This window comes from Nelumbo nucifera, chromosome 1 (genome assembly GCF_055504915.1).
Source record: "Nelumbo nucifera cultivar China Antique chromosome 1, China Antique-T2T, whole genome shotgun sequence".
Taxonomy (NCBI): Eukaryota; Viridiplantae; Streptophyta; class Magnoliopsida; order Proteales; family Nelumbonaceae; genus Nelumbo; species Nelumbo nucifera.
This window is the reverse complement of record NC_142649.1, coordinates 185,849,738-185,864,492: the sequence shown is the minus strand read 5'-3', so window position 1 is coordinate 185,864,492 and position 14,755 is coordinate 185,849,738. Positions and strand designations below refer to the sequence as shown.

The 14,755-nt window shown below is 40.2% G+C and overlaps 1 protein-coding gene across 4 annotated transcripts in view; it reads right to left on the bottom strand.

Moving 5' to 3' along the window:
• Positions 1–14,755, bottom strand: part of LOC104596082 (transcription factor jumonji (jmjC) domain-containing protein) — a 122,490-nt gene that overhangs the window by 31,846 nt on the left and 75,889 nt on the right. For all 4 annotated transcript variants that reach the window (XM_088895608.1, XM_010257101.3, XM_010257104.3 and 1 more), the window contains one exon: positions 11–131. In XM_088895608.1, the coding sequence (XP_088751734.1) occupies positions 11–131 (121 nt within the window). The remainder of the gene's footprint in view (positions 1–10; positions 132–14,755) is intronic.

Here is a 14,755-nt window from a genome sequence, read left to right as displayed (position 1 = left end):
AAAAGCATACCAAAGGTATGTCTCCATTTCTAGGAACAGTGCCACTCTCCATGAAAAGGCAAAAGGGGCATATGGCTTCTTTTGCAGCACTTGTGTTAGAATCTGTTGATATCAGGCATGATGGGTGGTAACTGCCAATATGAATTGCATCCACCATATGTAAGAATTTGAACATGAATACCAAGCAACAGGGAGAACAAAAAGGAAGTATAGTGAAATATGTCAATTAGGTAAGTATTTACACAAAAAAAAAATCCAAGTCATCATAGATCTCCACAATCTCTATTGATGCAAGTCTATCCAGAAAGATACTCCTAACTTCCAAATCAGAAATTGGATAGAAAAATGGTGGCCTGACAGAGGTCAAATACAACCACAACTGTAAAAACTAAAAATCTAATAATATATAAAGCAATTCATGACTTGAATCATGAATCCAAAGTGTATACCAATCAAATCCCACATTTGAGTCATTTCTTAAAAAGCTTAAGATTACTGTTTGAATCTTAAAATTTATTTATGTACAATTAATGTGATTCAAATCAATTCAATTGGGACCTAGTTCTCTACTTTGCATACTTTGTTTCAGTTTTTTCGCAAAAGAATTTCTGTTTAAAACCCGTACAAAAATAGGATTTCTTTAGGCTATATAAGATCTACTTAAAAACCTTATTGAGCTTATTTTCCATCATATAGTTTAAAGACAATTGGATAGGCCAGGAGTTCAGACATGTGGTTCTATAAGCCTACCACTTTCAAGAATACGGTGGCCTTCTAGTGACCAAGCTCCAAGGTGCATGCCCTTTTAAAGCAAGGCACACATTCTTGAAAAAAAATAATAATTATACATTAAAAACGCAAACCTGAATTTTAAAAGAAATTAAACGAGGCAGTTAAGTTTAAGGCCAGTTTATTTTACTTTGTACAAAAATGCAAATCAAACAATGTTTTTTGTTATGTATCCACATTCTTAACTCCATTATTGTTTAACCTTAGAAGTTAGGCCATCTGGTTACCTATCCAACATTTCCAAGATCAGGACTTCAAATTTGAGCATGCATTAGGAGAGTTGTGGTTAAAATATAAGCACACAATCTATAATGGAAATCCCTGGTCTCTTGGTATTTTAATCTCAAGATAAGAATCCTGTTCCCTAATCACAATCTATGATGGGTGTTCTCTTCGGAACCCAGGGTCCTCTGGAATAGGAAATTTCATAAAGGCAGAACCATTAGCAGCACTACAGAAACTGAGATAGGGATATTTATTAAATTTCAAGAAGATTGTGACAGGTGACCCAATGGTAGTTCTGAGAGGTTGAAAAACAGATTATTTTACATTTTTACTTTGTAAACAGATTTGCTGATGCTTTCACAAAACAAGTAGTGCATAGGGATCGATTCTTTTGGGCTCAGTTGTAAGATAAGCAATGTTAGTGGGATAGGCAGGTGCCAACTTGCCTGTGCATAGGGAAGCTTGCTATCAGTGTAATGACTCATTCCTTTTATAAATTAATAAAAGATTTATCAGTTACTAATTTTAAAAAAAAACAAAAAAACTTATAGTGGGTAGATTCTACGAGCCTTTAGGTTAACAAAAGGACTCTAAAGCCTTTTTGTGTGATATGTCTCCATACAACATAAAATTGATTGCTCCAGGAATATGATTCAATATACAAGAATTAGGTTTCATGCCTTTTCCTGAATCAAGTCCCAGATGGCATTGGGCCAAGAGAGTAGGTTTGAATTAGGGGTGGTCATTCTTAGACTGGCCTGGCCTGGGACCACAATATGTATATTACACTATATGTATAAAATATATTATAAAATATAATATCATGTATTATATGTAAAAATTATATATACAAATATATTTTATTTTATATTAAATATTTTATATAAAAGTTTTGATTTAGGTTATACATGTTCATGTGTCAACTCATGGTGTTACACTCACTATGAGTCAACTCACATATGACAGTTATCCTATTAGGCAAGCCTTTCTTTTTACATAGAAGATGGAACCAAGGCATTAGTTCACATTTGGTTACTATTAGAGCTTCCCTTTGACTTTAACAAAAAATGACTGTAGAGTGACCTCAGCAGATTCAGTTATCAAATGTTAGTAGCCTTTTGCTGGCTCCAGGACCTGTAGACAGGCTCTTATGAATGTAGTCTCAAGACAAACAAATCTCTCACAAGTCACAAATAGAATCATGAAGAATAAAAGAAAATTACGACAAGAAGATCCAATAAGATTGTAAAATGAGTCCTTTTTTTTCACAAATCAAGTAGAGTCACAGAAAACTCAGCACAAGACCCCCAATGGACTCACCAAGAATTGTTATTGATCATTATATCCAAAGAAAAAGAACCAAAAGGACATCATTCTCCTTTATAGCAATAACATGGACCTTGTATAGACTTGTTTCACCAAGGGCCACAGCTCGGTACAATAGTAAAATCCCAACCCCATAAGTAGGAGAGCGAGTTTGAATCTGAAAGTGGCCACTTTGTGAAAAAAAAAATGTCAAATATTAGGTCCATATCCAGTCCACCCTTCACAAGACCCCAGATAGCAAGGACCAGCATTGGATAATGGCCTTGTAAGATTTATTTCATTTATCCAAAACTATAGTTGGCATGCCTTCAGCATTGGATAGTTTCACTTATCCAAAACTTGTTTCACTTATCCAAACCCCGGATAGCAAGGAACTTCTAAAAGTCGGCTTTCTGATCCATTACAAGTTTGACATATAACTTCTAATAAGGAAACAACATTTACAATCAATAATCTAAAAAATGAACCAGAGTGATCAACTTGTGAAAAATGTTTCCTCCAAGTTGTTTACCTAGTGAAACTATTAAAGCCATCAAAAACCCTAGACCCGATCAGGAATCCAGTTCACCTATTCAACCATTCAGTCAACAATGGTTTTGGAAACATTGTTTAAAACTAATATTCCTAGTTTACTACCAAAATAAGTCCTATTATTAGAACAGTAGAACTCTTTCAAAAACTTGCCTATTCATAAATTAGACAAAACTAAATTGATGTAATCATGCAATCTTAGTTTTGTTGGATAGGTAATTGTTGCCTATTTAACTACCAAAAAAATCACGCAAAATAGACAAGAATAGACAGGTTTATAGCCTTTTCACTTTGATTTTCAGTTGAGGCCTAAATAACTCAAAATATCATCTCCATTGCATTTAGCACCAGGCAGTTCCAATCATCTTAGGAAGCTGTTAAGTTCAACATTGGTGACTGCTTTTATGGGAATTGGGAGCCTTTGGTACTGGTGCAGGTTTTAGGGCTATAAATGGTATCCCATTGTCCAAATCTGTATTCACATTTGATAAGGTTAAGAGTGATCTGGAATTTTTTCTTTTTTTGGTCAAAAGATTTTTCAATCAAACAGACAAAAGAATGATAGGAAGACCAAAATACATACACCAATTAAAAGAGACCATATTTAATTCAATATGATCCATTTGATTCAATTTAAATATATATGCTTATGTATACTTATATTGTATCTATTAGTAAAAGTAAAACTAGTTTGGATGTTGTATATTAACTAAAGAGTGGTAGGTCCAAGCTTCATACTAGTAATTTTGAATTCATTTTGTTCATGATAAACAATATCAACGTTATTTTATTAATAATGTAGTATTTTGTTCATTTCTAGTTTAATTTTTAAATGTTATTTAATATCTGATTTGATCCAATACATTTGCAGCCCTAGCAGATTGTTATGAATGTGATCCTATGGCAAATGATTATTGAGTGGATTACTGGATACTCCTTTGGCCCCTGCTTGACATGTCATCATCATAAAAGAGACACGAAAGCCTCCATGTCTTGAGTGAACAGCTCAGTTAGGTGGACAGTCAACTAATTTGAATGATAGCTTGGTGAAGAGCAGAAATTGGTCATGGGAGTGCTAATAAGTTTTTATTCATCTAATTGTTGTTCTAAGCTCTTCGTCATCTTTTATAGGAATAGGCCCTTCAATCAGATTAATTGTTGTTCTAGCTCTGTATATATCTCTTTGATCATCATCAATCTTACCCCTGCACATACAGAGAGACTGTTTCCAAGATTTAAACCCTAGTCACCCAGATCGCAATCGAGCAACCCAACCATTGCGCCAAGGCCCACCCTCATCAATCAGATTTTTATTATTGATAAACAATAATTTATAAGGGAACATATACTTTTTAATATTTATGCTTTATTAGCTACTATCTCAAAATTGTGGAAGGCGTAACCACAAAATAATTGTGTTGAATCAAGTCTATAAATTAAACCATTAGTAACTGTTTTAACAGCTGTGTTTCAGCAGTTCAAACCAGTAGAGAGGAAGGAAGAAGAAGAAGAAGAAGAAAGTCGAACCCGATAGCCAAACCCTATCAGTCAACCATAATGTAGATTAGTCTCTAATTAATTGTACAATGACTAAACTGCCCCAACTTAAGTATGGGACAGGAAGTCTATATTAGAACTGCCACATAAGCACATAACTTAACTGAATAAAATGAATAATCTACCCTTATTCGGCTAGCTCTAACACTCCCCCTCAAGCTGGAGAATATATGTCATATAATCCCAGCTTGTTACATATATAGTTCACTCTCCCTGAGCTTAAGCCTTTTGTAAACAAATCTGCCCATGGATCACTTGAGCCCACATGTTCTGTGCTTATCTCTCCAGTAAGGACCTTCTCCCTCACAAAGTGGCAATCAATCTCTATGTGCTTTGTTCTCTCAGGAAAAATAGGGTTAGATGAGATGTGAAGTGCAGCTTGATTGTCACAGTACAATTTCATAGGTCCGTCCATGGAGAATCCGATTTCTTGTAGGAGATTCCACAACCATACTAATTCACATGTAGTGTGTGTCATGGCTCTATATTCGGCTTCAGCACTACCCCTTGCCACAACGGTCTGCTTCTTACTCTTCCATGTCACAAGATTTCCTCCAAGAAATGTGCAGTAACATGTAGTAGATCTTCTATCTGACACTGAGCCTGACTAATCTGCATCTATTACCCAATTACCTCAAGTCTTCCTCCCGGTTTGTACAATAACCCACGGCCTGGAGCTCCCTTCAGGTACCTTACAATTCTAAGAACTACATCCTAGTGAGGTATCCGAGGGTTCTGCATAAATTGGCTCACCACACTGACTACAAAGGAGGTGTCAGGTCTTGTTATAGTCAAATAGTTCAGCTCCCCCACTAACCGTCTATATCTTCCAGGATCATCAAATATTTCCCTTGTATCACTACTCAACTTAGCATTTGGTTCCATTGGAGTTTCAGCCGATTTTGCACCTAACAGTCATGTTTAATCTAGCAAATCAAGAACATATTTTCTTTAGCACAAGTTTACACCTTGTTTTGATCTGGCAACTTCTATACCCAAGAAATACTTCAACTTCCCAAGGTCTTTTGTTTGAAAATGGTTTTGCAAAAAGACCTTTAGTTTCTAAATCCCCAATTTATCACTGCCAATTATGACAATATCATCTATATAGACCACTAGTAAAATCTTTCCGGCTTCTGAATCATAGCTGAACACTGAGTGGTCAACCTAACATTGTTTCATTCCAAAATCCTTCACTTCACTAAACTTCCCAAACCAAGCACAAGGCGATTGTTTCAACCCATAAATTGCCTTTTTAGTCTGCACACCTTACCATCCTCCCCCTGAGCAACAAACCTAGGTGGTTGCTCTATATATACCTCCTTCATAAGGTCACCATGAAGGAAGGCATTTTTAATGTCAAGTTGAAACAAGGGCCAATCATACATAACTGCCAAGGAAAATAAGGCACGGACAGAGCCAATTTTAGCCATTGGAGAGGTCTCAATATAGTCCACCCCATACAATTGTGAATAACCTTTAGCAACAAGTCTGGCCTTCAAATGCTCCACGCTACCATCCGGAAAGTATTTAACAGGATACACCCATTTACAACCCACAACATGCTTACCAGGAGGAAGAGTAGTGAGCTCCCACATTTGAGTATGTTAAAGGGAAGAGAGTTCCTCCTCCATTGTTGGATGCCACCCAGGTGAGGTAAGAGCCTCCTAGACATTCTTAGGTATAGAAATAGATGATAACACTAAAACAAATTGGCGATGTGAAGTGGAAAGACGAGAGACTGAAACAAAATTAGAAATGAGATGGAGGGTACAACTACATTTACCTTTCCATAAAGCAATGGGAAGATCAAGTCCTGAAGGTTCTGGGACAGGAGCAACAATAGGATCCACAGACAAGGTAGAAGCTGGAGGAGGAGCCGGTGTCTGTTGATGAGTATATACGTGCCGGATCAGTGGTCATTCAGTAGGAATCTGCATTAGTGGAGGTGAAGGGTCAGCCCCAACTGGAACAACCGGAACGGGATCACGAAATGGAAGAGGAAGAGGAAGCAAAGGTGGAGATACCGATACTTCAGGTCCCGAGAAGAAGGGGACAAACTCAAAAATGTGACATCGGGACAGACATAGAACTTCCGAGTAATGGGATTGTAACACTTATACCCTTAATAGAGCGTGCATCCAGCTTGTCTATCACAGGACTCAGATTGTGAGCAAAGCACACACAGCCAAAGACTCGGGGTGTTAAAGGAAAGGGAGACAAGGTGGGGAACAAAATAGAAAAGGGAGACGACCATGAAGGATGAAGGAGGGCACCCGATTAATAAGGGAGACGAGGTGGGGAACAAAACTCCAAAATCATTTAGGAACACTCATATGATGAAGAATAAACTGAGCAGTTTCAAGGAGATGACGGTTCTTTCGTTCAGCCACCCCATTTTGTTGAGGAGCGAATGCACATGAAGTTCGATGAATGATGCCATGTTGTTCTAAATACTGTTTAAAGGAATTAAGAAAATATTCATGACCGTTATCTGAACGAAGAACTTTGATTGGAACACCAAATTGTGTACGTATTTCAGTATGGAATTTTTGAAAAATGGAAAATAATTCACTCCTTTCTTTCAATAAATAAATCCATGTCATCCTTAAACAATCATCATCAATAAAAGTGACAAAATACTTGTAACCATTATAAGACTATTTTAATCGGACCCCAAACATTTGAATGAACTAAAGCAAAAGGATTCAACATATGACTATCAACTCTAGGACTGAAGGAAACCTGATGGTGTTTCCCATACTGACATGACTCACACTGTAAAGATGACAAATGACTCAAAGACAGAACCAATATCTTGAGTGCCTTGAGAGATGGATGTCCTAGCCGACAATTCTATTGTAGAGGAGTGAGTGAAGCCTAAAGTGCAATTGACGATCCACCACTGTCAAGGTAATACAATCCACCGGCTTCATGCACCCCACCAATCTTCTTCCCTGTCTTTAGATCCTGAAAAACACAAAAGGAAGGGAAAAATGTAATAGAGCAATTGGTCTTAGTTAATTTACTGACTAACATATGATTGAATGGAAATTTAGGTGCATATAGAACAAATGATAAAGAAAGAGAAGTCGTGTCAAAATTACCAAAACCACAGATGGGAGAAGAGGAACCGTTGACAAGGGTAACAGTTTGAGATGTGGAAGTTTCAGAGAGGGAAGATAACACACCTGGAGTCCCGGTCATGTGATCAGAGGCTCCAAAGTCAATAATCCAAGGAGAGGGTTTGGATGCCAAACAAGCTATACCTAAGTGTGCAAGAGTGGCTGTAGTATGTTGTGAAGTAGCCTGGAGGAACCTCTCATACTCATCGCACGATACACCCATCATCGTCTTCCCGGAAAAAGATGTAGATGTGGAAGGTGTTAGATTTGTCTGTTGGTTATCACTAACATCAACCCCACCAGCTACTGCATGATTAGCCCGTGTAGAAGGTGCGCCATGGAGATCATAACGGAAAATTCACTAAATGTCCGTCCCTGCCACAATGAGTACACTTCCTAGTAGAGTTACATTTTCCTTTACCACGGCCTCCCCCTGAATCGCGACCACCACCACGGCCAAATATGGAACCACCACAACCTCCTTGGAAAGCATGTCCTCCCCCTCTAGTACCATGTCTACCTCCTCTAGCTATCACAAATGCTGATTTGTCAGACGGCGTGGGACTCTCTGTAGATCCCAAAGAAATCCTACAAAGCCATGCAAGAGCTTCCTCAAGTGTATGAAGAGTAGAGCCTCCCAATATTTGGGCCCTAACTAGTTCATACTCTGATTTCAACCCCACTAAGAACCTAGTGACATCCAGTTGCTCCCTCTGTTGTTGCTGAACCTTAACATCTGGAGTGAGGGGATGATAGACATTAAGTTCAATTCTGAGGTTCTTCATACTGGCATAGTACTCTTCTAGGGTTTTATTCCCTTGCTACAAATCGAAATACACCTGATAGAGCTACAATACCCTTGTAGTATTATCCATGGTTCAAAGTATCGATACGCCTCTACATATCAGCAAAGACGTATCGGTACTTAGATTAACACGGAAATAGGGTTTTTTTTAGTTTTTTTTTCAAAATTTGGTTTTTGGGGAGTAAAAACAGGGTATCATATCGATACTTGTAACTAGGACCCAAAAGAAACGACACGATACGCCCGATACGAGGCGTATCATATCGATATTTTGAACCTTGGTATTATCCTGCCCAGAATAAAGCTTCTTGGCATGTTCCCATATGTCCTTAGCTATATCTAAGAACAAAAAGTTGGTACTTATTTTGGGTTCCATACTGTTCAATAACCATGTCATGATTTGGGCATCTTCCTGTACCCAGTCATCAAACCCTGGAGAGTCAGATGATGGTTTATCTTCCTTCATGTGTTTCACTTTCCTCTTTTCCTTGAGGAAAACTTCCACTAACTTTGCCCATGGCACATAATTCTCACCATTAAGTTTAATTGAAGCCATCTGCACACCCAGAAAGTCAGAGGGGATCCTCATACTCGGTTTCTAATCACTAGAACCATCTCTCATTGCTGCCATTATGTCCCCCACTGCTATTTCTAATGCTGAACTCTCAGTAACCAACCAAATATTGCTGTCAAAGCAATACTACAGCAGTCTCCAAAACACTGATAACAATCTCACAACTAGTCACAATCAACAACTTGATGTAAACTAACATTCAGCTTAAGAACTGGATGTTTCAACCAGATTCGGCTGCCATCCAAATTAAAACATTGATGAAAACTGAAAGCTGAACCACTGTAGTTGAAGTAGCAGAGAAGAGGAGAAGAAGAAGAGATGCTGAAAATGTCGAACTGTACTAGCCAGTCGACCAGTTCTTTATTTATAGATGAATATAGTACAAGGTACAAGAAATTACTGGGATGCCCCTGATTAGTGATGGGACACCCAGATGACTTAAATCATTAAACAGGATTAGGCCCATTAACACAAGCCCAGTTACAAGATAAGTTAAATATAAGAATGGGCTAATAAGAACTCTTATCAGCCGAACATCACTCTAACATTCTAACACTCCCCCTCAAGCTAAGCATAGATATCAATCATGTTTAGCTTGCCAAGTATGTCCCTGAACTTCGTTGATGCCAGCCCTTTAGTTAATACATCTGCAATCTGCATCTCTGATGGAGTATAAGGCACACAGAGTTCTCCTGAAATAATTCTCTCTCTGACAAAGTGTCGATCAATTTCAATATGTTTTGTCCTGTCATGCTGCACAGAATTGTTGGCAATGTTGATAGCAGCTTTATTATCACAATACAGCTTGAGAGGACCCTCTGTCTTGATACCAAGCTCATTAAGGAGAGTCTTGAGCCATAAGAGTTCAGCAACCCCGTGTGCCATAGCCCGGTATTCTGCTTCTGCACTTGATCTAGCCACAACATTCTGCTTCTTACTACGCCATGTGACTAGGTTTCCTCCCAAGAATGTACAGTAACCTGGGGTTGATTTTCTGTCTCCAACAGACCCAGCCCAATCAGCATCAGTGTAGGCTTCAATTTCAAGTCTGCTGTTTTTTCTGAATAAAATTCCTTTCCCTGGGCAAGTCTTCAAGTATCTGAGGATTCTTTCCACTGCTCTCATATGAGGGGTCTTTGGTGAGTGCATGAATTGACTGACAACATGCACTGCATAGGCAATGTCTGGCCGAGTAAGGGACAAGTATATCAGTTTTCCTACCAACTTTTGGTACCTTTCCTTATCACAGTATTCTTCACCCATTGATTCTTGTAATCCATGGCTTGGTTCTATTGGAGTGTCTGCTGGCCTACACCCCATCATGCCTGTTTCCTCTAGGAGATCTAGCACATACTTTCTTTGACATATGTAGATTCCTTCTCTTGATCTAGCAACTTCAATTCCAAGAAAGTATCTCAGATTTCCCAGGTCTTTGATCTCAAACTCTGAAGCTAAGAACTCCTTCAGCCTCTTCAACTCTCTCACATCATTTCCAGTAATCACCATATCATCCACATACACAATGAGTGCTGTAAGTTTGTCATCCTGTCTCCTTGTAAACAATGTATGATCTGCACTGCTCTAAGTGTACCCTACTTTCTTCATGGCCAAACAAAGTCTCTCAAACCATGCCCGGGGAGATTGCTTCAAACCATATAATGCTTTCCTTAGTTTACATACCTTCTTTCCAACATCATATCCAGGTGGGGGTTCCATGAATACCTCTTCATGAAGATCACCATTTAGGAAGGCATTCTTCACGTCTAGCTGATGAAGTTCCCAAGAGAATTTTGCTGCTAGTGACAGTAGAACCCTGATTGTGTTGAGCTTTGCTACTGGGGCAAAGGTTTCCTTGTAGTCAATTCCTTCCTTTTGTGTAAACCCCTTTGCCACGAGTCTGGCCTTGTACCTCTCAACTGACCCATCTTCCCTGTGCTTTACTGTGAATACCCACTTGCACCCAACAGTGCCTTTCCCTTCAGGCAGGTCCACCAATTCCCATGTCCTTGCTTTCATTAGGGCTTTCATCTCCTCATTCATGGCTTCTTTCCACCTTGGATCAGATGCCGCCTCTGAATACCTGGAAGGGACACATACAGAGGAAAGAGCAGACACAAAGGAATGATAGGCAGGGGATAAGTGTGAGTAAAAAACAAAATCGGCTATGGGATGCCGAGTGGTACAAGAACGAACAGGCTTACGGAGAGCAATAGGAAGATCCAAATCTGAATTGAGTGAATCAGAATTACCTTGGATTGCAGAGACAGATTGATCTGAGTTCAACTGGTTGCAATCATGAGGTTGAGGGGCCTTCTTCCTTCTACTGTATGTAAGTATCTCTTTCTCTTGTTTACTGGAACCTTCAGAAGTATCAGCCGAATCTGGAGAAGCAACTGGCACAGTGGAAGTCTCACTAGGTTGACCCGGAATGTTATAGCTAGTAGTAGTGGAAGGTGCTGAAATGGGAACAAAAAAGAAGGGAGAATGAGAATCCTCTTCCAACCCACTACTCTCCCCCTGAAGAGGATTCTGAGAAGACTCGAAATAGGGTTGAAACTCAAAAAAGACTACATCCCTGGTGACATATTTTTTCTTGGAGACAGGATCATAACACTTATACCCCTTCTGCGTAGGAGAGTACCCCAAAAATATTCCCTTTGTAGCCTTAGGATCCAGCTTGGTCTTCTTTGGATCTTTCACATGTATGAAGCATGTACAACCAAAAACCCGCGGGGGAAGAGGAAATTCTGGAAGAGTGGGACACAAAACAGAGAAAGGGGTCTTCATACCCAGTACCTTACATGGCATCCGATTTATCAGGTATGATGCAGTGAGAACAGCTTGAGACCAATATTGCTTGGGCACATTGTGCTGGAAAAGAAGGGCTCGAGCTGTCTCCAATAGATGTCTGTTCTTGCGCTCAGCGACCCCATTTTGCTGAGGGGTGTAAGCACACGATGATTGATGTAACATGCCTGCATCTTCCATGAATGAGTTCAGGGATCTTTCAAAGTATTTAGCTGCATTGTCTGAACGGAATTGCTTGATCTTTTTATCAAATTGTGTTTCAACCATCTTGCAAAACATCATAGTTATCTAGGGAACTTCTTCACGTCCTTTCAATAGATAAATCCAAGTGCACCGAGAATAATGGTCAATAAAACTGATGAAGTAACGGAAGCCATCAATGGAAACAATGGGTGAAGGACCCCAAACATCAGAATAAACCAAGTCAAAAGGGGCTTGAATTTCATTACTAGAAATTGGATACATTGATCTACATTGTTTTGACATTTGACACACATCACAAATTAAACTTTGACTCGAAATGCCCTTACATAATTCGGGAAACAACATTGCTAAGGAAGAAAAGGACAAATGACCTAGCCTAGCATGCCACAAGTGCAGCCTAGCTATTGACTCCACACTCTCCGGACTAGTAGTAGAAGCTTGCATGGCTGAGCTGACATCTTCATCAAAGTAGTAGAGGCCCCCATACTCATGACCACTCCCAATCGTTCTCCTCGTCAATCTGTCCTGGAAGACACAATGAGAAGGAAAGAAAGTTATACTGCAGTTCAAGTTTTTTGTAAGCTTTGAAACAGACAACAGATTTGAGGTAAGACTAGGAACATGTAAGACTGATTTAAGAGAGAGATCCTTGCTTAGGTCAACCACCCCCTTTCCAGAGATGGCGGAGAGGGACCCATCAGCTACTCTCATCTTATCCTGGCCAGACAACAAATGATATGTGGAGAATAAGGAGGACATATGTGTCATATGGTCAGTGGCTCCGGAATCAATCACCCAAGAGGTAGAATTAATGGAACTAGATGCACTAAATGCAGAGGTTGTACCTGATTTGGCAAGAGAGGTGGAAGCTAAAGAATTGTTCTTCAGACGGGCTAATGCCCGACTGAGAATCTCTACCTCACTAGCTGTGAAGCCCAAAGTACTTGGTCCAGAGGAGTCGGCAGCCTGCCTTGCGGCGGAAGATGACACTGTCTGAATACTCTGTGAGTTGTCACTACTGTTGTTGGTGGCAAGATTCCCACTTGCTGTGTGGCCCTTCTGTTGCCTTTTGTCCTTTCTCAGAGCAGCTGGCTTCAGATGAGGGTACAGGACCCAACATTTCTCCTTTGTGTGTTTCTCACCACCACAATGTGTACACTTGAGGGACTGACTTCTTGTCTGAAAATCTATTCCCCTTAGTGGAGAGTAAGGCTGAATGCTCTCCAGGTTGTTCTGTTGACTGTGTCTGGGAGTCAACTTGCATCTCCTTTCTCCTTACTTCTTCATTCCTCACCAGGTAGTAGACATGGTGAAGCTCAGGTAATTCATCTCTCCCTAGAATCTGTGACCTTATACCTTCATATACAGGGTCAAGACCCGCCAGAAACTTGAAGGCTCTGCCCTCCTCAATCTGCTTATCATGCCTCCCCTTATCATTAGCATTTTCCCAATCCAAAATCAAATGGTGGTCAAGCTCTTCCCAGAGGCCTTCCAGTGTTGCAAAGTAGGTTGCCATGGACATGTCTCCTTGCCTTAGGGCTGCAATGTCTTGGTTCAGCCTGTAGATTCTAGCATTGTTCTTTTTCTGGCCATATGTCTTAGATACTTTCTCCCAAATTTTAGCAGCTGTGGGGAAGTGATGAACAGTTCTAGCCACCCTAGGAGTCATAGAGGCCAGCAACCAAGACATGACTGTGGCATTTTCCTTACGCCACACGGTGTATTCAGGACTGCCAATTTCTGGTTGTTTCTTGTCTCCATCCAAATAGCCAGTGAGGTCACGAGAGGTAATAAACAGTCTTGCTGAGACAGACCACTCTCTAAAGTTATATTCATCCAATAGCACACTTGTAATCTGCAAGCTATGCAGATTAGGGTTCTCCAGGTTTGAAGACCTTATAAGAGGTCTGTTATCTTTAGAAGAAACTTCACTGGATAGTGATGACATCCTAACTTCGGTCAAGGAGTTGTTTACAGTACTGTTGGTGGTTCTGGTTAGGGCTGGCCGAAGTAGTCACAGAGTTCACAGTGCTGATAGCACACAGGATAGGCTTCACTTGGACTAAACCAGTTCGGGTACAGCAGCAAGAAAAAAAAAAAATTCTGTAACTGAACCAGTTCACAGAGCTGGAGTAGGGCTGGTAACCGACCTGGAAATGATCAGTAACTGAAGTCGCCACAGTCTTGTAAAGGTTTTTTCTGAACCAGTTCTGATGCAGGTTCTGATTAGCTGAAGTAACCTCAGCAGGTCCTGACAGCTCGCAACACAGTTTCAGACTTGCCGAGACTGTCACAGTTCTGAAGCAGCTCTGTTACAGCAGCTAAAAGTGTCCTGGGCTAGTAACCGACCTGTGCTATGTAGACTCCACTTTGCACTTCGAGTACTGCTACTGTAAAGGGAGTTTCCCTCCTTACAGACAACACTAGGACTGCTGAAATCAGTCCTCAACTAGGTCTGTCCTATACAGACCTCTTCTTAGCAGCCGAATAGCTGCTAACTACTAGAAACTAGTAGGACTCCAGCTTCAGGGTCTTACCTCCCTTGCGCCCTACAACCAAGGGAAACCCTAGGTCGAACCTTGTGTTGTTCTCCTGCAACCCTAGGGTTTCACAGCAGCAACCCAGATAAAAAAAAAGGTGAACTACAGCAAGAAAGATGAGATGGCGTCAGCAGTAACCAGGAAAGTGCTCAATGCTCTGATACCATGAAAGCTGAACCACTGTAGTTGAAGTAGCAGAGAAGAGGAGAAGAAGAAGAGATGCTGAAAATGTCGAACTGTACTAGCCAGTCGACCAGTTCTTTATTTATAG